Here is a 26,578-nt window from a genome sequence, read left to right as displayed (position 1 = left end):
CTTGGAGACTTAGTCACTTCCTATCAGAGGCAAGGGACCTCCTGGCTCATACGAATGTTTCTCTAACCTGGATCCCAAGGGAGCTAAATGCAATTGCAGATGGTCTAGCAAAATTAGGAGTTATTCTAGAGTCATTGTACTGTGATTCCTGTCCTCCTGTGTAGTTCTTAGGGGTCTGGCCCTTCTTTTGTACTTGTACACCCTCTTGTGTACCTCTCCTTTCATTAATAAAATTAGTTAACTTTATTCAAAAAAAAAATATCTTTTTAGATCAGCAATGTATTTATTTTCCTAAAAAATGAAACTAAAAGAAGAAAACTTGTTACAAAAGATGTTCTTAGTCTTGATTTATCAAAAAAAAAAGATGTTTTTAGTCTTGAAAATTCTGAAAATATCTAGCAAATTTTAAGGATTCATTCAAATCTTGAAAAGATTTGATTATGAGAATCTTGAGATGATTTTATTGGGTTTGAATCCACTGCATATCACATGGGTCCATACGAGTTGACAACTTAAGCTTGATGAAACAGGCTCTACTTTTGTATATTTGCTGGCCCTTAGATTTGGACCTAGTTCACAGACCTATGAAAAATTGAAAAATCTAATTCTTGGTCTATCATGAGAGCCATTTAAAGACCAAAGGCCTAGAAGATGGAATGGGTTTGGCTTCCTTTTCCTCATCCTTTGGCCCCACCAATTGCTTTATATTGCTGAGACATTTTTAGTATGCCTGTTTTAATTAAATAATTGGTAATTGGAAAGGGCTGAAATGTTGGTATTGCTGGAAATATCACCCTGGGATATTTCATGGATCTCTATGTGTTGACTAAAATTCATGGAGTGGGTTGTATGGCTGCTATATTTGACCTCTGTTACTCATGGATAAATCTGGTGTTTTTTCATTGGAGATCACTGAATGATGCCTTTGGCATTCTCTGTCCAATTGTAGGATAAAAATGATTTTGAACTATCAACATTGCCAGCTCTAGTTCCTGTTTTGAGTGCTGCTGCAGGCGAGACACTATTGCTTCTTGTCAAGCATGCCGAACTCATTATAAACAAGGTAATGTAATTTATGGGAGTACCTGTGGCATCTGTTAATGAAATTACTCACAAAGTTTATTATCAGAGTTCTCTTCTTTTTTCCTTATGTTTATAAATAAGAAATTTGTGTCAGAGCCCAGTTGTCTAATCTGGAGTCCCTGTACATTGTTATTAAATGTCTAGCTGCTTATTTTGAAATTTACAATTATAGGCTTGACATCTCAACTGTTATATGCATTTATCACATATCAGTTATTAGCATTTAAGTTGATTCCCAAGTGTCGTATACTGCAATTATTAGAACTCTTTGATAAACAAAGAAATTTGAAAATGGCAGACATAATTCATATAGTTAGTGTCTTAAAAGGTGCACCTAGTTTAATGATCAGAAATGAATAGTTGTATCTGAAACTTAACCAAAATTCAGATTTTTGGTAGGGGTGAGATTCTATCTATAAATTAGATGCATTTTCTTGTTAAAGAGTGAAGCTTGAAAATGGACAATCATGAAGGCTATAGGTCCAATAGCCCTTTCATCCTCAATAGTTTCTACTAATAATGGGATAGGCATAGGAGAAGTAGCAGTCAAGGAGAGGGAGGCAGTATGCACAATATTTGGAAGAGGAATGGAAAGAGAAAGAGGAAGAGTGAGCAACCTCTCTATGATAACTCAGTGGAAGAAGCTAGTGAAGATTGAGGCAAAAATTTTTCTATTTGAAGATTTCAGAGTTGGGGGGAAGGCATCTCTGAAAGATTAGGGAATTGAAGATAGTAATGGTGTTTCTTGTGGATAGAGAATCTGTCACTTGGTTCAAGAGTTTTTTTGATGAAGCCTTGTGTTTGAACTGGGAAAGGGAATGGAAAAAGTCGAAAGAAGTAGAAGGAAGAAGATTTGTTGTTGTAAGGAGGAATGCCAAAGGAAATTCCATTGCCTTGTATAAGTATTTGAGGAAAGGCAGGAATCATCTGGTCTGCTTTACTGAGGGAAGAAAAGGTGCCAGGTGGGGTTTGATTTCTAAAATGTTACAGGGATTCATTGAGTGCTTGGAAAATGTGTAAAGCAGGCAAGGTAGCTGAGACATCAAATGAAAAAGACATAAGCTCGAAGAATTAGATGCCAGAAATATTCTTAATTGTGATGGGAGATGCTGGTAAATGTAAGTTGGAGGTTCAGGTTTTGGAGAGAAAATGGCAGAAGACACTAGTAGCTGAAGTGAAAGGAGAAGTTCAGGATTGGAGGAAGGTGTTAGGCGCTATTACCAGAGGCTTAAATCTAAAGGGTGCAATACTACAAAGCACTCGTTGATTCGGTAGATGAGGAGATGGTGTTAGAAGCTGAAAGCATACAGTCAATTGTGGTAATATTTTGGTGTCAAGATGGTCTCCATTAGCCAATGCAAAAAAGATGTATGTGGAAGATGATGTAACTGATTGTATTATTGGGCTAACTTTCCGTATGTGGAAGCAAGAAGTTTTCACTTTAGTTGCATTAATCTATGGATGACGACTAGATGGAGTTTTTACTTTCAATCCGACAACGACTTTGCTTCTTAGTGGGGTGAAGCCAGAGGAGATACCCAGGAAGGTGGAGGTCGCTGTTGTTAGGATTTTCTACTTAGTTTGGTTGGCGACTTCCATTAAAGCAGCTCTTTGTATGGAGGCTCACAAGGAAGATGACAAAGGGTTGAAGAAGAGTGGTTATGAAGCCGAAGTGGGTCCCTAGGAGGTGGCTTTGGGCAGGACAAAGGCATTGTTTTGAGGACAAGAGGCTTGCGGTAGTCTTGACTTGCACCAATCACTGCATCTAGTGAACCTTGAATATGGGGTGAGCTCTGATCTTGAGAGTCTTGGTGCTCCTCTCCTTGTCTTGGAAGGTTCTAGCATTCCTTTCCTCCCAAATTGTCCCTAGCAAGGCTGCTCTAGCACATCTCCACATGATTCTCCCTCTTTTGTAACTTGAAGGAGTCTGAATCTAAATCTTAACCATTGGAGTAATAAGATATGCTTCTATGTCCATATTCATGACGTTATTTTATTTATTTATTTTTTAAAACCTTTAAAAGTAGTATCAGTGAAGATACTTTGCTTTAAGGAAATACTTTTTCAGCATATAGATAAAATTACTCGCACATATTCATGGTTTTGTGATTTGTGTTATCATCTGTTTTTATGCATTGGTTGTTGAGTGGACAGTGTATTTGGATATCTTCTTGACTTTTCTATTTTTCTGTTCTTTTTATTTTTTTGGTAATCAGCTGTCTTATTCTGGATATTTTTTAAGACCAATGGTAGTGATAGTTTCAGTATTTATTATCACAGTCACAAATTTACCTTCTCTGCAATTGTTGCAGACTAGTCAGGAGTCCTTAGTAGCACATGTACTTCCACTGCTTGTCCGTGCTTATGATGATAATGATGCTCGAATACAAGAAGAAGTTTTAAGAAGAACTGTATCCCTTGCAAAGCAACTTGATGTTCAGGTGATTATCCTTTTCCTGGTGACTGATTCTCTATGAACTAATTCATCATTTTTTCTCATTGTTACCTGCCAGCTTCTGGAATACCTGCGTGCTTTTAATAAATATTACTGGAACTAATAAAATTTGTTTAAGGTGTGGTAATATCCTATTCTGCATCATGGTCTTGCTATTTATCCATGAACTAAAGTTTTCTGATCTGCTAAATTGGTCTCGGCTAGGCTTATACCCATGTATGAACCATGTTTGCATCATTTCCAGGTTGAACCCTTTTGTTCCACTGGGTTCTCAGATCATCTAATGTTGACACAGATAGGTTTACTGGAGGGAGTTCAAGGCTTGATCTATGTGGAGTCCTCTTTCCAGTTTCTTTTGTTAGCAATAATTGAGTACATTAGAGTAGGTGAGAGTAGTTCTCTCTATCTACTTTGAAAATACTCATGGAAGGGTAGTCTAAGTCTTTTAACATATAGGGCCATTTTATTATCAAAAAAACATATAGGGTCATTTACTAAGACACCCCTATACTTTGTTGTATTAACTAAGACACCCCCTGTAGTTTGCATATTATTAAAACACCCCCTGTACTGTATACCCATTTTACTTAATGCTTTGCCCCTGTATTTCCATTTGTACTTTACCCCCTGACATTACTTTGGATGATTGTCTTCAACCTTTCAAACAGAAACCAAAGCAGCGGCTAGCGAGACTCTTCTCTTTCCACTTATTCTTCTTCCTTTCTTTCTCTTCTTCTGCACCACCACCGACTGTAATGTAACAGGGATTCTATACAATGTAATTTTTGTCAGCCTGAGAGTGGGATTGAAAGTCCAAGAACAAATGTGTGGGGTTTTTTTTTTTTTGTTTGTGAAGCGAGAATCCATTGACAAGGGGTTTGGAAAAGGACGAATGGAAATAAAGGAAGGGATGATGTTGGATGTAATAATACACATGGTGTAGTGATGGATTTCAGCAGCCTCTGATGAAGAAAGTGAAGGGAGTAAGAAGATGAATGTGTAGTTGAGTTTGTTGGTAATGGTGAAGGGCTTTCTAGGTATCGATGAGATTGTTGTAGAGGTGTTTGCCGTAATAATTTCCATTGACTTCCTTGAATGGTTTCTGTCCCTGTGTGTGTCTCCATTTCTTTCCATCTGTTCTCCTGCATCTCCCTAGCTCAGGGTCTACTTTCCTGCCAAAACTCTTCTGAAAACAATTCCACCCAAATGCAGATTTTATGAAAAAACAATGGCGAAGATTATTTTCTCATAACTATGACTAGCTTAGATCTTCAAACCTTTTTCTTTATTCTTGTTTTTTTAAGACCCATGGCTTCATCAACTGATGCTAATTGTCCATTCACCTTTGCAATTTCTTTTACTGATGCCCCTGTTTTTCTTTTGCACCACTCTCACGATCTCACCCCCCAGTGGCTATATATTTATTTCTTTCTATTACTTTGAATTGTCAACTTTTAAGTAAACTCAAGCAATGCCGGGCATGCGAAATCTGGGTACATTCTTGGATGTCCTGAGTCTACCAGTCCTCTTGGCAGGCTCACCACCTTATCCACCCTAAGACAGAAAAAAAGAAATCTAGTGATTTATTTAACTGCCTTTGAGTGTGAGGCTATCGTTTTCTTCTTCTTCTTTGGAGGATGAGGGCTTGGACTTGGATTGCAGGCATTTCAAGGCATGATTTGTGTAACAACACTGTCTCCTATCTCCATCGAAGAGATGACCTCCCATGTTTTACTTCCCAGTAGTGGAAGTTCAAAGCAGCTACTAATACTGTTAACTAAAGAGCTTTAAGTGCCTTTTTGCAGTGTTGTTTCAGGTTTCAAATGGAGCTATTATCCAAAAGGTTTTGGATGAAGTATTGTTTTGTTCGAAAGGTATTCTAGGATATTTTTGGAATAAAAAGTTGTGGGAGAATGTTATTCACTGTTTCATGAGTCATGTACTAGCGGCTCTCGAGGGACAAAATATCAAGTAAGATGGGTGTAAACTTCATGGGGTGTCTTAGTTAATATTAGTAAAGTATAAGGGTTGTCTTAGTAAATGACAATAACATATAATTAGCTCTCTTAATATAAATACAAGATGGATGCAGGTGGTGGTGTAAAATCTCCCTTGTCAGTTACTCTAATCTTTCTTTCTCTGAGCCCATGCAAGACAGTGGCTCAGTGACATCAGAGGTTCTCCTGCTTTTCCAATGCCTTCAATTATCCTTTGCTATGGGCTTTCTGAGGGTGATTGTGGGACTTTTATTGGGTGGATAAGAAACCCTTCTGTAGTCCCCTGGGAAGCAAATTACCATCTGATCACTTACATGCTTGCTAGAGAGGGTAAGAGAAAATTGTTTGTATTGGGGCTGAGCATTGCTTGCCTGGGGCCTGTCCCTTTTTTGAGCTTTTGTCATTTGATTTTTTTAGGGCCTATGTTGGTCTAGATCTGTTGAAACCTCCCTCCCACTTTGTACTTCATTTTTATTCTTTTTACTGCATTTTTTTTTCAGTTATACAAAAGAAAAAGAATAGATCCTTGTATTTACAACTGAGTTTGTTTATCTTAATAGTTATTCTTATCAATGACAAAAGAGCTTTTAAATGTTAATTTATTCTGGCAATACAACATTAGTGTTAGTCCTGATGTTTTATGCATGAAACCATAAATGCAAAAATGTCTTTCCTTAAAGATAGTAGTTTTTAGCACAAAATAAACTTAAAAAGATAATTATCCAATGCTCGTACCAGCTCTTGGGGGGAGTTGGAGAAGGACCTAACCTCTGGAAGGAAAGAAGCTTAAGCATACTCTAAAGATGGCATACAATCAAACTTATTGGTCATCATTGGTAATTGAGTGTAAATAGAAACTCTTCTTTACTATCATTGTGCTATGGTTTTTTCAAGGGCTTCACCAATGAGTGCACTTTCTGTTTCTTTTGTTGAAAAGCAGCCAACGAGGTGACTATTGAAGTCAAATACATTGAACAATATTGCCTGTATACGCTTCCCCTTTATATGTTGCCCTGGTTCCCTCCATAAGTTTACAAGAAGGATCACCAGGACTGAACCAAGAAACTTGTGCTGAAGCAGTTCAGATGTTATTGATAGAGGCAAGGGTGGGAACAGCTTATAGATATATTCTCACCCTTCTTGGACACTAGACAATCAGTTCTGGGAACAAAAAGTTATCAATGAAATAGTTAAGTACATGGAGCTAATGGATTGTGCACAAATAGTTCCAGTCTTAGTCTTCTTCCTTTGGATGCTTTTATGCCATAAATACTTGTCAAGGTGTCTAGGTGATTCTGGGCAACAAAAGGGCGCCTAGTTGCCTAAGCGATCAGAATTTTATAAAACAAAGGACGAACTTTTGGCTAGTTTTCAAGTTTTATAAGCCATTCAGCATGTGTATTAATTGTAAAAATAGCAATTCTTTTTATTAATAACATTAAATTTCCTCTCAAAATTGGCAAATCATCAATCTAGAATATAAAAATCTTTTAAATCTGTTAATTTCATTAGTTGCAAAACTAATACTAGTAAAACAAGTAAAGAAAAAAAAAAGTATGGAGTTGATGGAGGTGTTTATTTAATTTAAGAGAGAGAGACCTTTCTTTTTCTTAAAACCCTTTGATCTATTAAATTTCAATAGTAAAACATTAAAACAAAGTATAAATAGTAGGAATTAATAGGAAAAAATAAAGTTGTAAAGAGAAGAGAAAGGAGAGAATGTGAGAGAAGAGAATAAGAGAGAAGAAAGAAAAGGGAAGGAAGCCAATAATGATGGTAACCTTCTCTCATTATCTTTTATACTTATGAAAATAATGAGTACAATTCCACATATACCCTTCATAGGGCGGCTACTACTAACAACTTAAGAAAATAAACTACTATTTAAACAACTTCTAACTAAAGGACTATGGTATCAACATGCTAACTAAACAAAATAAATAAACTAAACAAACAAATAACAATAGAATTCTCAACACTCCCCTTCATGTTTGGAGTAAATGTCACATTCCCAACTTGCATAGGTCATGTTCAAGCTTGCTCTTTGTAACTCCCTTGGTAAAGACATCAGCCAATTGTGAGTCAGAAGAAACATATGGTAGGCAGATTTCTCTAGTTGTTACCCTCTGTCTTATGACGTGCCTATTTGATGCTTGCTTATCACAGTACAACATCATAGGTTCCTCAACAACAATTCCAAGATCACCTAACAAGGACCTAATCCAAAGAAGTTTTGAATCACCATGTGCCATAGATTTGTACTATGCTTCTGCACTTGATCTGGCCACAATTATCTGCTTTTTACTTTTCCATGAGACCATATTTCCTCCTACAAAAATGCACACTCCTGATGTTGGTCTCATATCATCTAGACATCTTGCCCAATCTACAGCTGTATAGGCCTCCAATTTCAAGTGCCCATGGTCAACAAACAATATTCCCCTGCCAGAATGTTTCTTTAAGTAAGCAAGAATCCTATCAATAGCCACCTAGTGTTGAAGCCGAGGAGCATGCATATACTGGCTCAGAACATTGACAACGTAGGGGATATTTAGACAGGTCATGCACAGATATAGTAGTTGGCCCACCATCTTGATACCTCCCTACATCCTTTACCAACTCACTATCTAAGGCATTAATCCTGTGGTTTTGATCAATAGGAGTAACAACTGGTTTAACTCCTAGCTTCCTAGTTTCATGTAGTAAGTGCAACACATACTTCCTCTAAGAGATGAATATCCCATGTCTAGATCTTGCAACCTCAATCCCCAGAAAATACTTTAGCTCACCTAGATCCTTGATTTCAAATTCATGTTGTAATGACTTCTTTAGTGCATTAATCTCACTCAGATCATTCTTCATAACCACAATATCATCCACATATACAATCAACACTGATATAAGTGCTCCTCTTCTCTTCACAAAGAGTGTATGATCTGATTGAGTCTATATATATCTAAATCGAATCAATGCTCCCGTAAACCTGTCAAACCATGCTCTAGGTGAATGCTTCAATCCATATAGGGACTTCTTTAGTTTGCATTACCTTTCCTTCACCTACATCATCCTAAAAACCAGTTGGAAGATCCATATACACTTCCTCCTACAAATCACTATTAAGTTCTGCAACCAACCTTGCCTTATACCTCCTCTATACTGCCATCGACCCTGTACATCATAGTGCACACCTCTCTTTACTGTCATCGGTCCTATACTTCACAGTGAATACCCACCTACACTCATTTGTCTCCTTTTTAACAAGTAGATCAACTATTTCCCACGTCTGGATTTTAATCAAATCCTCCATTTCCTCCTGCATAGTTCTCCACTCAGGTTTAGAGAGAGCCTCATTTAACATTTCTGGATATAGATACGAAATCAAGGGAAGAAAGGAAGGCACAATAGATGGGTGATATGCTACTTTAAGAAAGATGGTGTGAGATACAATGGGTTGTACACTTTCTCATTCCCTTGTGAAGAGCAATGGGAAGATTAAGATCATTTATAGCATTAGTGTTAGGTACATGTGTATATCAATGGGAACGAAATGAAAACAAGCTTAAAAGAAATACTCGGAACTATATCAGCCGAAATTGGAGTCTCAGATGATCCAATGGAGAGTGGTGTGGGTTCCTCTGTTAGAGCATGAGTAAAACCAACCCTCTTGTGTTGGCATTGAAAAAACTGTGAGGCAAGCCATAATGGGTCAAGTAGAGAAACTGGTGGAATTGGTGGAACAGGAGAAGTGATTGGTGAAGGTAAAGGAGGAGTGGGAACAAGGAGAGGAATAAATTGCGAACTCTCCTCCCCAAAAGACTCGTCCTGTATAGCACATATTTGTGCTTTGTTACGTGCATATCCATTCCGGTGTTTTCAACAGGTGTGCTCTGTTGATTTTCCGTGTTCAAAATATTCTGTTTATTTGAATTTTGAGATTATGGCAGACAAGAAATTAGTAGTTATGTCGGATGTTATTCCAGTGATGTCAAAAATAACTGAGCATAAGCTTAATGGCTCTAATTATCTGGATTGGAGTAAAACTGTTCAACTATATTTGCTGAGTATTACTATGGATAACCATTTGACTGATGACCCTCCTACTGATGACTCGAGAAAGTCTTGGTTGAGGGAGGATGCCCGTTTGTTCTTGCAGATACGCAACTCCATTGAAAGTGAGGTGGTTGGTTTAGTCACTCACTGTGGATTTGTTAAGGAATTAATGAACTATCTAGAGTTCTTGTACTCCGGAAAGGGGAATATTTCCCGCATTTATGATGTGTGCAAAGCCTTTTACAGGGCAGACAAAGGCGATAGATCTCTCACAAGCTATTTCATGGATTTCAAGAAAACATATGAAGAACTTAATATGTTGCTTCCGTTTAGTACTGATGTGACTGTTCAACAAGCTCAGCGAGAAAAGATGGCTGTTATGAGTTTTTTAGCTGGCCTACCTTCTGAATTTGAGACTGCTAAGTCTCTGATTCTTTCCAGTTCAGAGATCTCTTCTCTACAAGATTCTTTCAGTAGGGTCCTTCGTACAGAATGTTCTCCACCTGTTCAGCCTAGTAGTGCCCTTGTTAGTCGCAATAATACATCTGAATCAGGGAGACAACAATATAGGAGTGGTAGTGGTAGGTCAAGTAACTATGACAGGAATACTAATACTCGTGGACAGGAGTCAGGAGAGATAGTGTATCATTACTGTCATAAGCCAGGACATATGAAGCGGGATTGTAGGAAGTTGCAGAATAAGAAAACTCAGTCAGCCCATATTGCATCCACCATGGATACTTCTGAGAAGTCTGTTATGATATCTGCAGATGAATATGCCAAATTTGCTCAGTACCAAGAATCATTGAAACCTCAATCTACTCCTGTTACTGCCATCGTTGAGTCAGGTAAACCCAATACATGTCTTGTTTCCTCCTCTTCAAAATGGGTCATTGATTCTGGAGCTACAGATCATATGACAGGTAATTCAAGTCTGTTTTCTACCTTTCAGTCACATAAATCTACCTATCCTGTTACTTTAGCAGATGGGTCAACATCTTGTGTTATTGGGTCTGGCCAATTAGTCCAACACCATCACTTCCTTTGTCATATGTTCTTAGTTTACCTCAGTTATCATTTAATTTAATTTCTGTTAGCAAACTCACTCGTACCCTTAATTGTTGTGTCTCATTTTTTCCTGATTATTGTTTATTTCAGGATCTTACGACGAAGAAGATTATTGGTAAGGGACATGAGTCTGGAGGTCTCTACATCCTTGATACACAAGTTCCAAGATCCATAGCTTGTTTTGGTGTTGTAACCCCTTTTGAAGCACATTGCCGGTTGGGCCACCCTTCTCTCCATGTGTTAAAGCGAATTTGTCCTCAATTTCAGAATTTTTCGTCATTAAATTGTGTCTTGTCAGTTTGCTAAACACCATCGTCTTAGTTTGAGTCCTATAGCCAATAAACGAGCTAGTGCTCCTTTTGAATTAGTCCATTCAGATGTTTGGGGTCCGTGTCCAGTTGAGTCCAAAATTGGGTTTAAGTACTTTGTTACTTTTGTTAATGATTGCTCTCGTATGACATGGTTATATTTAATGAAAAATCATTCTGAGGTGTTTTCTCATTTTTCTGCTTTCTGTGCTGAAGTTAAAACTCAATTTAACGTTTCTGTACAAATATTGAGAAGTGATAATGCTAAGGAGTACTTGTTAGAATCCTTTCAAACTTACATGCTTCAGCATGGCATTCTTCATCAAACTTCTTGTGTAGATACACCATCTCAAAATGGGGTTGCTGAACGGAAAAATAGACACCTTCTTGAAACTTCAAGAGCTTTGTTATTTCAAATGAAGGTTCCTAAACCTTTCTGGGTTGATGCAGTTTCCATAGCATGTTTTTTGATTAATCGTATGTCTTCATCTGTCCTTCAGGGTAAGACTCCTTATCATGTTTTGTTTCCAAATAAAACACTGTTTCCTATTGAGCCTAGGGTATTTGGGTGTACATGCTTTGTTCGGGATGTTCTTCCTTAGGTTACCAAACTAGATCCAAAATCTTTGAAGTGTGTTTTTCTTGGGTATTCTCGTGTTCAAAAAGGGTATAGATGTTATTGTCCTACTCTTCACAGATATCTTGTGTCAGGTGATGTTAATTTCCTAGAAGATACACATTTCTTTCCGTCTACTACTCATTCAAGTCAGGGGGAGGATGATGATTTGTTAATCTATATTGTCACATCATCTGGTTCACATCCTGTTGAATCTGCTTCTGCCAGGCCTAAGCCACCTACAGTACAGGTTTATTCTTGGCGACCAACCCCTCCGGATCCATGTCCTGCACCATCCTAATGATGATCTTCCTATTGCTCAACTGATCTTGTACCTTCGTCATCAGAACCAGTCTCTAATGATGATCTTCCTATTGCTCTTCGTAAAGGTAAGCGTAAGTGTACTTATCCAGTATCTTCATTTGTGTCTTATAATCATTTATCGTCCTCTTCTTGTTCTTTTATTGCATCTCTTGATTCTATCTCTGTTCCTAAGACTGTTAAATAAGCCCTTTCTCACCCTGGATGGCGTAATGCTATGATTGAGGAGATGAATGCTTTAGAGGACAATGGTACTTGGACCTTGGTAAATTTACCTGCAAATAAGAAGGCTATTGGGTGTAAATGGGTGTTTACAGTTAAAGTCAATCCTGATGGGTCCATTGCCCGATTGAAAGCCCGTCTTGTTGCTAAAGGACATGCTCAGACTTATGGAGTGGATTATTCTGATACCTTTTCTCCTGTTGCTAAACTTACTTCTGTCAGGTTTATTTCTATGGCAGCTACTTATAATTGGCCCCTTCATCAGTTAGACATCAAGAATGCTTTTCTTCGTGGGGATCTTCAAGAAGAAGTTTATATGGAGCAACCGCCTGGCTTTGTTGCTCAGAGGAGTATGGAAAAGTTTGCTATCTTCATAAGTCTCTGTACGGGTTGAAGCAGAGTCCTCGTGCTTAGAAAAGTAAGTCTGATCATTTTGTTTTCTTCAAGCACTCTACTGTCGGCATCATTTTGTTAGTTGTGTATGTGGATGATATTGTCATTACAGGGAGTGATACTACAGGGATTTCATCCCTTAAATCCTTTCTCCACACTCAGTTTCATACCAAAGATTTGGGAATGTTGAATACTTCTTGGGTGTTGAGGTAACGAGAAGCAAGAAGGGAATATTCTTATCTCAAAGGAAATATGTACTTGACTTGTTGTCTGAGACGGGAAAGTTGGGAGCTAAGCCATGTAGCATTCCAATGGTTCATAACTTGTAGCTCACAAAAGATTGTGAATTATTTGAAGATCCTGAGAGATATAGAAGATTGGTTGGAAAGTTGAATTATCTTACTGTAACTCGTCCAGATATTGCGTATTCAGTTAGTGTGGTGAGTCAGTACATGTCCTCTCCAACAGTTAATCACTGGACAGCTGTGGAACAAATTTTGTGCTACTTAAAAGGAGCATCTGGGCGAGGAATTTTGTATGGCAATCATGGTCATACTAGAATTGAATGTTTTTCAGATGCTGACTGGGCAGGATCCAAGGAAGATCGAAGGTCTACTTCAGGCTATTGTGTATTTGTTGGAGGGAATCTAGTTTCATGGAAAAGCAAGAAGCAGAATGTTGTCTCACGTTCGAGTGCAGAATCGGAATATAGAGCTATGGCCAAGTCCGTGTGTGAAATAATGTGGCTATATCAGCTTTTGACTGAAGTAGGTCTTAAAACTTCAGTACCAGCCAAGTTGCGGTGCGGTAACCAAGTTGTTCTTCACATTGCATCTAATCCTGTTTTTCATGAACGAACTAAGCATATCGAGATTGATTACCATTTTGTTCGTGAAAAGATTCAGCAAGGTTTGATTTCCACAGGTTATGTGAAAACAGGAGAACAACTGGGAGATATCTTCACGAAGGCTCTTAATGGGGTTAGGGTTGATTATCTTTGTAACAAGCTGGGCATGATTAATATCTATGCTCCAGCTTGAGGGGGAGTGTTACAGACTGTATAATTAAAATAGGAAGATGTTACAGACTGTATAATTAAAATAGGAAGTAAATACTAGGGAGATATGATGTTATAGACTGTATAACTAAAATAGGAAGTAAATACTAGGGAGATATGATTTACCTTGATTGTAGGACTGATTTGTAGGAATTTGATTAGTCTTCTTTCCTAACATAGAATTTGTAACTTGTATATATACATACGAGATTGATGAATAATATAACAAAATTCTTCTTCCTCTGTTTACTCCTATTTTACAGATGCATAATTTGCAATTGCATATGAACTACCTATATGAGCAAAGGAAGTGGTATGACCAGCCCCTGAACTTCTTACATTTTGCTATCAACCTGATGAAGAACTAGAACTGGTTGTATCCTTCTGACTTATAAGTTGTCCATACTTCACCAATTCAACCTTGACTACTGCTATTGCATTGGACTTCAAGGAAATTGGAGTGAGTGATCTTGATGATTCCCAAGTCAATGCCATATTAGCATTTCCTTTCTTGTTTCTTAGTCGAGCTAGTATAAGGTGTGGGTAGAGTTTCTAGTAGGTGTCTCTAGTATTCTTAGGTTTCTTACAATAGTCACACACCAGGTCCTTCTTATCTTCCCACTTAATCTCATTACTCACTTTGTCTCCATTGGTCTTAGGTTTAATGTTACTCATTATGGCCGTTTGGTCAATCCCAGACTATCTCATCATAACATTCCTCCTGCCCTCTCTTGACACAAAGGTATATTCTTGAGAAAGAGTCACACTTTCTCTAGAAAGAATGTACTGTCTTGCAATATCAAACTTAGTTATGTCCAGTGTCTAGCTTGAAACTCAAAAAACTCTAATCATCTCTACCAACTTCTAATAAGTGGCCACATAGAAAGAGGTCTATCTTCTTGCCTTGTATTAATTATTTCGTTCCCAACTGATATGCTCTAACCATATTCTGTTTCTAGGAATAAGTCTTAATCACTCCATCCCAAATCTCCTTAGCAGTATCAATGCATAAAAAAATTTTACCAGTATGGGGTATCATAGAATTACATAGCCAAGACATCATCATGTAATTCTTTTGCACCCACTAAGAAGAATTGGTATTAGGTTTCTTCTCCTCTCTAGTAATATATCCCAATTTTCCACATGCACCAATAGCCTTCTTGGCTGATTGTGCCCATTCTAGATAGTTTGTAGCATCTAATTTAACTATAGTGATAATCCCAGATCCAAAAGGATCACTGGTACTTCCTACACCTAGACATAGGTCATTGGTTGATTTCTATTCGTACTACTCTCCATTATCAATCAATCAATTTAATTCAGCAAGAAAATGCAAATAAAACACTTTGGATCAAATTAATCTCGCCAAAATAAGAAGTGAACTCTTCTAGAAGAAGAAAACCTTACCTGGAAAGAATTCTCCCTTCTCGGGAATTGAGAGGAACAAGAGAACAATGTGTCGATCTCACGAAGAGGCTTAGATCTTGCCAAAAACTGAATCACCCATTGTATGAACTATGAGATATGAATATCCAAGAAGTCTAGAAAAATTCGAGCGCCCAACTCCAAGTCAAGAATAAAGAGTCCAATCTGATTAGGATTCTTCCTCTCACTCTAGTTTTTCCTGATTTTGATGCCAAATCATAAATAACCCTCTTGATGACTAATTCCCATAAAAAAAAATCCAAGAACTGGGCAACCTAAGATCAATTGAGCAACTCTTAGGGATGGCAATTTTCCCTGTCCCCGTAGGGTACCCAAATTCCCCGACACCAATAGGGCTGGGGATAGAGATTGCCTTGGTCAGGACGGGGATAGATAGTGATACCCAATTGGGGACGGGGACGAGGACGGGGATGGGGAGTGAATTCCCCACCCCGCCTCGACCTCAATTATATATATTAAATACATACACATAATATTATTTATATCAAAATAGTAGAAATCTGCTGAATTAAAAAATATGAAAGAAAGTAGTTTCTTGAAGAGAGAAGGAAGAGAGAAGGAGAAGAAGAGAAGAAGAGAAGTAGAAAGAAAAGAGAGCAATAATCTGGCTGCCCCCTTCACTTATTATTTATACTAAAATAATAGAACAGTACAAAGACAACTATGCCCTTATAGGGCGGCAAAACATAAAATAGCATATATAACACTCAAAAAACATAATAAAATTTGGACTCGCATAACTACTATGGTCCCCACCTCCTATCTAACAACTAACATAAAACATCTACTCAGAAAAAATCATAAAACTAATTAATCTTCAACACTCCCCCTCAGGTTGGGAGTAAATATCAACTTGTGTAGATCATGTTCAAGCTTGTTCCTTGCCACCCCTTTAGTGAGAACATCAGCCAGCTGCAACTCTGAAGAGACATAAGGCAAACAAACTTTCCGGTTGTTGCCCTTTCTCTTATAAAGTGTCTATCAATTTTAATGTGTTTTGTCCTATCATGCTGAATTGGATTATGGGCAATATTGATTGCAGCCTGATTGTCACAGTATAACATCATAGGTTCCTCTGCTTTCACCCCAATCTCATTCAAAAGAGATCTAACCCAAAGAAGTTCTGAGACACCATGAGCCATGGATCTATACTCAGCCTCTGCACTTGACCTACAAAGGTACACACTCCTGATGTAGACCTCATGTCATCTAAGCATCCTACTCAGTTTGCATCTGTATAGGATTATAGCTTCAGATTCTCTTGATTTGAGAAAAGAATGCCACTACCAGGGTGCTTTTTCAAATATGCAAGTATTCTCTCAATAGCTTCCCAATGCTGAACCCGAGGTGCATGCATGTACTGACTCACAACATTAACAACATAAAAAATATCTGGTCATGTCGTACACAAATACAGCAGTCGGCCCACCATTCTTTGATATCTCCCCACATCCTTTACCAATTCACCATCCACACCATTAATTCTGTGAAGTGCAATGGGTTGTACACTTTCTCTTCCCCTTACGAAGTGCAATGGGAAGATCAAGGTCAGTAGGATCAGCTACAACAATGGTATTAGGGACATAAACATTATCATCAGAAAACATAACGGGCTTAGGCTCAAGAGGAATACCTGGAACTGTATTTGTCGAATCTAGAGTTTTAGAAGGACTGACAGAGAGTGGTGTGGGTCGAGGATGTGTGGAGTCAACCATCATCTGCCGGTGCTGATATTGCTGTGAGGCTGCCCGTAGTGGCTTAGGTAATGAAACTGGAAGTGCAGGTGCTGGTTGAACCGATGTTGGTTGAACTGATGGAGGCACCATAGAAACAGGAAGAGGAACAGATTGTGAGTTCTCCTCCCCAAAACTCTCCCCCTGAGGAGAACCTCTCGAAAAGAAGAATGTGGATTCAAAAAAGGTAACATCCATAGTGACAAATCAGCTCCTCGACACTTGGGACATAACATCAATACCCCTTTTGGTTCTGAGCATACCCAAGAAAAACACATTTCTTGGCCTTAGGATCCAATTTCTTGCGATGAGGGCCAAGAATGTGAACAAAAGAAACATAGCAAAAAACCCTCAGAGGTATATGAAATATCTCTCCATCTGGAAAAAGGAGGCTAAATGGCACGTTAAACCCCAAAGTTTGTGAAGGAACACGGTTAATCACATGTATGGTTGTAAAAACTGCATCTCCCCAGAATTGCACAGGAATTGAAGCACACATCATAAGACTCCTTGCCACCTCCACAATATGTCTGTTTTTCCTATCAGCAACTCCATTCTGTTGCGGTGTATATGCACAACTGCTCTGATGTACCACACCGTGTTCTAAGAGATACGTGGTTAGGTTCTTCTCAAAGTACTCTCTGGCATTATCTGATCTAAAAACCTTAGTTCTCACTCCAAATTGTGTGAGAACCATCTAGTGGAATTGTCGTACTAAGTTAGGAACCTCATCATGTGATCTCATCAAATATGTCCAAGAATATCGTGTATAATCATCCACAAACAAGAGAAAGTAATGGAATCCTCCCATGGAAGGGATTTGATATGGCCCCCATACATCAGTGTGAACAATATTAAAAGCAGAAGTACTTCTTTTATTACTTGGTTTAAAAGACTGTCTACAATTCTTTCCTAACTGACAACTCTCACACTCCAAAGTAGATAATTGAATAGACTCAAACAACTTTGGGAAAAGACATTTCAAATAACTAAAAGAAAGATGTCCCAAGTGATTGCGCCAAAGCGTAATCTGGTTTACTGACTCTGATCCACTACTACTGTTGCTGCTGACATGATGGCCCTGATGTCTCGGAATCTCATCTAGAAGGTAGACTACATTCACCTCACGACCACTCCCAATAATCTTCTTTGACTCCAGATCCTACAAAACACAATTACTAGGAAGAAAGGTCACAGAACAATTCAAATTTTTTGTCAAAGAACTTACAGACAGTAGGTTGGTATGAAGTCTAGGGACATGTAAAACAGATGATAGAGTTATATCATTGGTCACTCTAACTGTCCCCTTCCCAGCAATGGGCATATGTGAACCATCTACTGTAGAGACTCTGTCTCTACCAGAGCACAACTGATAGGAATTGAAAATGGTAGGGGCATTAGTCATATGCTCAGATGCTCTTGAGTCTATAATCCAGGGAGGTCCCTCCTTACTTGAAGTGGATGCAAGATTCACAGTTGCATATGAACTGCCTGTTTGTGCAAAGGAAATGGTGTAGTTGGCTCCTGCATTCTGTTATCCATTTGGAAGGCTAGAGCTGGGTGAATCATTTTTACTCATAAGCTGTCCAAACCTCTCCAATTTTGTTCTCACTGCTGCTACTGCAATGGATTCCCAATCAGTTTGGGAGAGAGGGGCTGAAGAGTCTCCTGTAGTGGCTACATTTGCATTTCCCCTCTTGTTTCTTATCCGAGTAGGCATAAGATTTGGATGAAGCTTCCAACAAGTGTCCCTAGTATGCTTAGGCTTCTTGCAATAATCACACACCAAGTCCTTCTTACCTTCTCTTCTAGTCTCACTACTCCCCCTGTCTCCATTCGGCTTAGGTTTTGTTGTACCAACCATAGCCGGTTGGCCAATCCCAGGCTGTCTCAGCATTACATTCCTCCTACTCTCCTTTCTAGAGACAAAAGCATAGGCCTGAGAGAGTGTCACACCCTCCCTAGAAAGAATATGTTTCCTAGCAATGTCAAATTCAGGGTTCAGCCCTGTCAAGAACTCAAAAGCCCTATTCCTCTCTACTAGTTTGTGATAAGTTGCTGCATCATTTACACTTTCCCATACCACAGTTTCTAAGTGATCTATTTCCTACCATAGGGTTTTCAGCATGGAGAAATACACAACAAGAGGTTTTTCTCGATGTTTCATACTTATCACCTGATTTCTTAACTCATAGGCTCTGGCTTCATTTTGCTTATGAGAGTAGGTTTCAGTCACTCCATCCCAAATCTCCTTAGTAGCATTAGCCCATAGGAAATTTTTTGCAAAATGAGGTAACATAGAATTACACATCCAAAACATTACCATGTAATTCTCTTGCACCCATCGAGAAGAGTCTGTATCAGGTTTCTTCTCCTCCCCAATGAGATACCATAATTTTCCATAGCCACCAATAGCCATCTTAGTTGATTGTGCCCACTCCAAATAATTTGTACCATCAAGTTTTACTGTAGTAATGATCACAGACCAAAAAATATCACTACTACCTCCAACACCCAGTCCCACAGTACTGGTAGATTTCATCTCGGTATTCCAACTCTCCATTTTACTTCAAACAGTTCAACAGTAAGAAAAAAATAGATTGGAGACCTTCAAAAAATAATTTAATACAACACACACAGAAACCAACCATTCCGGAAGAAGAAAGCCCTAGCTGGAGGGAAATCTCTCTCCTCCTCACGCCTCCCAACAGAGAGAAAGTGAATCGATCACTCTGGGAGGCCTAGAAAATTTCAGAAACCAAACCGCCCTTTTTAGAAAATCAAAAGAAAACTAACAATACTTGGGTGCCCAAGATCAGATAAAAAACAAAGAGTCCAACTTGTCTGGGACTCTTCCCTGTACTCCAGTTCTTTCTGATTTTGATGCCGAACAGTAGATCACCTTCTTGATGTCTAGATCCCATCAAAAACTCCAAGAACTGGGCAATATATAGCAGATCGATCAGCCCTTTACTGCTTCATGTAGTCGACTGATCTAGGGCTGCATGAGAATGCTTCAAGAAACCCTAGCCGATGCTCTGATACCAAGTAGAAATTTGTTGAATTAAAAAATATGAAAGAAAGTAGTTTATTGAAGAGAGAAGGAAGAGAGAAGGAGAAGAAGAGAAGAAGAGAAGTTGAAAGAAAAGAGAGCAATAATCTGGCCGCCCCCTTCACTTATTATTTATACTAAAATAATAGAACAGTACAAAGACAACAATGCCCTTATAGGGCGGCAAAACATAAAACAGCATATATAACACTCAAAAAGCATAATAAAATTTGTACTCACATAACTACTGCGGTCCCCACCTCCTATCTAACAACTAACATAAAACATCTACTCAGAAAAACATCATAAAACTAATTAATCTTCAACAAAAATATATTTAAATATTTTTTATATTTTTAAAATTTCCCTTTCTTTAAGTAAATCTACTCTTTAAAAATAATTTTAATTTAAAAATGTTGGGGATTTGGGTCCCCAATGAAGAGCCCGTCTCTGTTGTGGAATGGGGATAGAGGGTCATTTTTATCCCCAGTAGGGATTGGGGTCGGGGATGGGGAGTATGGCCCCTGCCCCGGAGCCGCCCCATTGCAATTCCTATCAGCTTTGTATTCCTTCATGTAGTCGGATGATCTAAGGCTGCATGAATCAGCTTCAAGAAAGCTTAACCTAGCTCTGATAGCAGGTAGGAATCAGCAGGAATAAATAAAATCGTAAAGAGAAGAGAAAGGAGAGAATTTGTGAGAGAAGAAGAGAATAAAGAAAGAAAAGGAAGAGAAGTCAATAATGCTAGCTGCCTTCTCCCATTTTCTTTTACTTAAGAAAAAAAATGAGTGCAATGCCACATATACCCTTGACAGTATATGTGGTTCGAACTAAAGGACTGTGGTTCGAACATGCTAACTAAAGAAAATAAATAAACTAAACAAACAAATAACAATAGAATTCTCAACAATATATACAGTGTATAATATAATGTATTAACACACATATTCGTAAGATGTAGAAACATAGATGATATTATAGTAAGGCGCCCGCCTTGTCATTTTTGTCGCCTAGTCGCTTAGATAGGCACCCAGTTGCTATAAAGCAAGGCATTTGGGCTAGGTGCCCAGCCAAGGACGCCTAGTCACCTAGGTCACGCCTTGACAACTATGTGCCATATTGCCTCAGATTTCTATAAATGTCATGAAGGTAACACATGCAATGGAGTATTTGCATCATAGATGAAGGTATCTATGCTTGATATTCATAATGAGTATGGAGAAAGCAAATGTTGTGACTGTGGTCCTCCATATGGTAGGATCCCTGAGGAGTGGAGGCCACATATTTGAAAGCTTTAGGAGCAACCCAAGGAGGGAATAGAAACTTCGACAAGAAATAGGGGCTTTCATTATGGAGCATGCAGGTTTGAGTTCCCTAAGGAGTAAGGTTTTGAACTAAAATCTAAACTGAGAAGGAGAGAAATGATTATTTTGTTGAGCTTGTGCCAGGAGCCAATCGTCTAGCTGGTAACAAGGCATTCATCAAGTCATTGACTTGGCTGTCTGACCATTCAACCCATCATCTGGAGTCTGAGGCAGTTCAGTCCACCATTAGATCCATTGTTTAGAAGAAAAATGTTTACTTAGTCAAAGAGCTGTTGACCCAGGTGGTTGAAATGGTTGAACTGAAGGGTCAGGTCTGACCAATCCATATTATTAGTAATTAAATATATCAGATGAAAAGAAATAAAAAATTGAAACAGGAAAAAAGAGTTGTGAAGGGGGGAATTTGGCAAACAAAGAAACATAGGGGATGTTGTTTCTGCTGGCAGCAGGGGCAGAGAAGAAGAAAAGAAAGTATACTTGTGTTTGTCATCCACACCACCACCAGAAGCAAATAAATCACAGGCAACTGGTTAAGTCGTCTCCCCTCTCTCTCTCTCTCAAATATTTACCGGAATGGTTGAAGTGCTGAACTACCACCTAGATCTAAAAATGGGTCATTCTCTGGGTCATGTCTTTAGCTTGATATAATGTTCTTGAGTAAGATGACAAGGGAATTGGTTTAAGTTTCTTTTCCCTGCTCTAGAAACTAATTTAAAATAGTGGCAAGTTCAGGTTCTTTGTTGTTGATGCTTATTTGATTGTTGATACATCTTAATATGTGAAGCCTTATAAACTTATTTTTTCTGTTCCTTCTTTTTCTTTTTGGCAGCTAGTGAAGGAAGCAATTTTACCTCGTGTTCATGGCTTGGCACTTAAAACGACTGTGGCTGCGGTATGTTTGGGATGTTTGTTTCATGCATCTGTGTCATGTGTTGCATTCATCTCCTCATTCAGTTTTAACTTCCAACTAGAAGTGAAGGATAACTTGTCATAGATTAGTTGGTTTGACTTCACATTCCATATCCTTGAATTTATCTTGCTTCTCTATTTTTCTTCTTTTAATGATGCTTTTCAATGGAGTTTGTATCAGTCATCAAGTGTGTGATACCCAGTAATGATGCATAGGTGAATGGGGATTATTCGGAAATGTTCGTTGTTGTTTTAGAAGGTGACAATTTAGTTTTATTAATTGTGAATGCTGTCACTCGTATATTTAATTTTAAAATCGTATTTGGTTTAGTATGATAAGGATACAAGTTAATGGACATCCAAACTATATTTAATTAATTAATTTAGGTAGGTTTTTATTATAATTAGTATTTCTGTTCTCTGCCACTTCTAGTCCAGTTTTTATTTTTTTATTTTTTTTATTGATCAATAACAACGAATTTATTAAAGCAAAGAGAGAAAAAAAAAAGAGCAAGTATAGCTCAGTAAAATTCCGAGTACATCAAATGAAAGAAATAAATAAGAAGTATATTGTATGATATTTCCTACTTTTTCCAGATTCATCATGTAAGCCTTGTCCCAACTATATATGGAGTTGGCTACACTACATGAATCTGTTCTGCAAATTTGTTTACCTTAAATCATTTGTTTTTTGAGCAACTATATATGGAGTTGGCTACATGAATCCTGTTTCGCTATTGCCTTCTTTTTAATACCATATCCATTGTTAAATTTTTTCACACCTAAATCATTCCTTACTACTACCCATATCCCTTTTGCTTTACCCCTAGTCCTTCTAGCCCCTTCAATTTGTCATTGGTCACTTTCTTTTTGGTTTACCCATATTTTATCTTTTCCTTTTTCCCCCTTTCTCTCACCTACAAACTCCAATTTTCTGTTTCAGGTTCCATGCCTGAATTAAACAACTTCAACCTTGTTTGGATCACTATCATCAGACAACTTCAAAAAGTGCATCACCTTGATTTTTTTTTTTTGCTTCATGCATCACCTTGAATTATGGTTCTGTTATTGTGGTCTGGAGCAAAGCAATGATTATATAGTCTTTACGTTGTACAATATATTTCAAGTGAGTGTCTGAAATCTTATGACAAGACATGTAGTAAGGTCCTATTTGATGTTTTTTTTTATTCTTTTTTTTTTGTACGTGTCATGTGGCTTTGGCCCCCACAGGGGCAGGGTATTATATGCTAGACCCAGTTAGCAGGATTAGAGGGTTAATGGTGAGAGGGTATACATGTAAGCCCACTGGCATTGAATACATGGAGAGCCTGCCCAGGTTTGAACCCATGCCTCCTCAGAGGGATGCCCAAGTGGTAGTTAGTTCTTAACAAACGTGGGTTGGGGCAAACTACTAGTTGAACCATAAATTTTATCATGATATTATCGTCATTATGGGAAGACCTCCATCTGATATTCAATGATTCACAAGTAAGGAGAAAAAATCATGGGCATATAATTAATCGTGCAAAATATATGATTGATGAGGTTATTGATAAAGAACATGGGTATCTTTTAGATACAGGATGCTTGGCAAATATTAATACATCTGTTTCCTTAAAGTCATGGCATATTATACGTAGTCTAGTAAATTAATCCAATTTAAAAGGGATATTGTTGAACCTCAACACTATATGTTAGGGGAGTGATTTGAGCATATCCCATCATGAGGGGAACACCCCTAATAACCAGTCCAAAATACATCTTGAAGAAGACAAAAGAACCCCTATGTATCAAATGTTATCTTTCAAAATAAACAAATAAACAAGTAAATAGATAAATAAACAGGGAGCCATGTGTCTTTTTCAATGGTAATATGCCCAAATTATCCCTCCTCATTTATTGCAATCATTGTTCTATAAAATGTTAAGAGTGGAAATCAAACTGTATGGACAGCAAGTTGGTTGTAAAATCGATTGAGATCTAACTCCTGAACCATCAACACTTTTAAAAAGGAAAATGCCAGGAAGATACATAGAAATCTTTTTTCGTCTGTCCAGTTGAACAAATACATAGCTTCGCATGGAAAAGTCTCCAATCTGCAAAAGATGCCAGCAATGGATTGATCTTTATTCTGCTAGTCTGGTTTGCAATGAAAATATTTATTGGTTAGCATATACGATATTGTTATTTACTAATTGCCAACTGCTTTGTGGATATATTTCTGCATACTGATACACATAGGCAGACAAATTAAATATCTGAACCATCGAGATGCCTCCATTGGCAGGTGAGAGTGAATGCTTTGCTATGCCTCGGTGATATGATCCACATTCTTGATAAACATGCTATTTTAGATATCTTACAAACAATTCAACGTTGTACGGCTGTTGATCATTCAGCCCCAACACTCATGTGTACCTTGGGGGTTTCAAATTCAATTCTCAAGCAGGTATTGTTTTCTTATTTGCTAAATCTATTTGTGAAGCATAAAATTGTTCTTGGTATTTTAAATACTTGTTTGACATAACTTTGTCATGGCTTAAGTATGAAGTAAAAGATGCATGGTTATTGTAGAATAACAGCTTATTATTTTTTTATTTGTTCAGTATGGCGTGGAATTTGTTGCAGAGCATGTTCTTCCACTTCTTATGCCATTAATCATTGCCCAGCAATTGAATGTCCAACAATTTGCTAAATACATTCTTTTTGTGAAAGATGTACTCAGGTATAATTATGTTACTTCATCCTTGACATTTTCTATACATCTCCTCTGTAGCTAAGGTTGTCGAGTTGGTTGTGCTTTTCCAATTGCAGGAAAATAGAAGAAAAACGAGGTGTAACTGTAACTGATTCTGGCACTCCAGAAGTAAAGGTAACACCTGCAGTTAATGGGTTTCAGCCTCAACCACTAAGTAAACCAAGTGGTATCCTCTCTTCAAAAAAGAGTGGCTCAGCATGGGATGATGATTGGGGTCCCATAACAAAGGGACCTACAAATCCCCTCCAGCCTTCCACAGCTAGTGTATCATCCACACCAACGGTGCCAGTTTCACAGCCAAGAACAATTACTACTACAGCAGGGCAGTTGATGACATCAGCATCTACCCAGCAAACTGCTCTGTCATGCCCTGCAGTTGATATAGAATGGCCTCCTCGCCCAGTTTCCAATTTAGCCCCTCAATTAGGTGACAGTGAGAAAGAAAAACAGAACTCAGGTGCATCCACCACTAATTTTGCTGATATAGATCCTTTTGCTGATTGGCCCCCACGCCCTAGTAACTCGGTAGGTGGTTTGGGGTCTTCTGCCAATAAGTTGAACACTGTTGGTCAGAACAGCATTGGAGCCAATAGCAAGCCCATTGGAGTATCAAAACAGGGGACCTCTGTAAATGCCAGTAATCAGAACAGTAGTGGTTTCAACACTCTCAACATGCATAGTTCCAACGAGCTTCCAAGACACAACCAGGGGAGTAACATGTCAAATATCAACAGTCTGTATAGTGTGGGGCTCAACCTCCAAAACTCCATTGGATTCTTGAAATCTAATCAAGGGAGTTCTGCTTTGGGCATTGGCAGCTCAAACAATTCTTTGATGGGTTCAAATAATGAAACAAAAGCTACGGATCTTAGCTCCATATTCGTTTCTGCCAAGAGTGAACAGATTACACCTAGACTTGCTCCACCTCCCCAAACTGCTGTGGGAAGGGGAAGAGGGAGGGGTAATCAAGGACATCCCAGAGGCCCTCCAATGTCACGACCTACTAGTGCCAAATCACCATCTGAGCAGCCGCCCCTTCTGGATTTACTATGATCCACATGTATTTTATCATATAGAATTGGAGCAGCCTTTGTGGATTAGCTTTTACATTAGCAATTCCACGTTGAAGAGTATAGCTAGCTTACTCGTTACAGCTTCCATGGCTCTCTGAGGTGGTCAAGTTTGTGGTGGTTTTCACAGATTGCATGTTGTAGTCTATTTTGTCTTCGACACGGGAATTTTTCATTGCCTTTTTGTTCTTTTATCCCTTTTCTTGTTCCTCTTGTTTTTTTTTTTTTTTTTTTATCCTCTAGTTTTTTTGCTAGATTATATTTTCATCAGCTTGGTGTAATTCTTTGAAACAGCTCCGGCTCCTTGACGTTGAGTCTGGATAATAAAAACTTAAATGTGTACAAAGTGGCTTTTATCTATAACTGAGTACTCCATATTTGAACTTATTATTCACTAGCTCAAGATATTGAAAAGATAATATCAAATTTTCTTCTAAGCCAACAAGCAATTGAACACTGTTCTTCACACTGAGGAACCCTCTGATAAATAGTAGGCCCAGAATGGGATCTCTATCAATGATGGCTGGTCGACAAAATAGGTGAGTCTACCCATTACAAGTTGGGTCGAGTTGTTTAGTTGGGTTGGGTTTGAATTGTGAAACCCTACCCATAACCTACAAAATTTATAAATACATGTGTAAATAAACATTATCATCTTCATACAAGTGCACAGATCATGCGTGGCACTAAGACATTATACCATGGTTGTATACTT

At 38.2% G+C, this 26,578-nt stretch overlaps 1 protein-coding gene across 1 annotated transcript in view; it reads left to right on the top strand.

The window, feature by feature from the left end:
- Positions 1–26,223, top strand: part of LOC148877536 (SCY1-like protein 2 A) — a 116,051-nt gene extending 89,828 nt beyond the window's left edge. Inside the window, exons 9-14 of the mRNA XM_088942120.1 lie at positions 950–1,063; positions 3,396–3,524; positions 21,956–22,018; positions 24,323–24,484; positions 24,642–24,760; positions 24,850–26,223. Of these exons, the coding sequence (XP_088798246.1) occupies positions 950–1,063; positions 3,396–3,524; positions 21,956–22,018; positions 24,323–24,484; positions 24,642–24,760; positions 24,850–25,846 (1,584 nt within the window). The 3' untranslated portion in view covers positions 25,847–26,223. The remainder of the gene's footprint in view (positions 1–949; positions 1,064–3,395; positions 3,525–21,955; positions 22,019–24,322; positions 24,485–24,641; positions 24,761–24,849) is intronic.
- Positions 26,224–26,578: the final 355 nt, after the last annotated feature.

The sequence above is a fragment of the Nelumbo lutea genome, chromosome 1 (assembly GCF_056320005.1).
Source record: "Nelumbo lutea isolate HS-2025 chromosome 1, American lotus-T2T, whole genome shotgun sequence".
Lineage (NCBI taxonomy): Eukaryota > Viridiplantae > Streptophyta > Magnoliopsida > Proteales > Nelumbonaceae > Nelumbo > Nelumbo lutea.
Note: the sequence above shows the minus strand (reverse complement) of the source record. Positions and strands in the feature narration are given on the sequence as shown.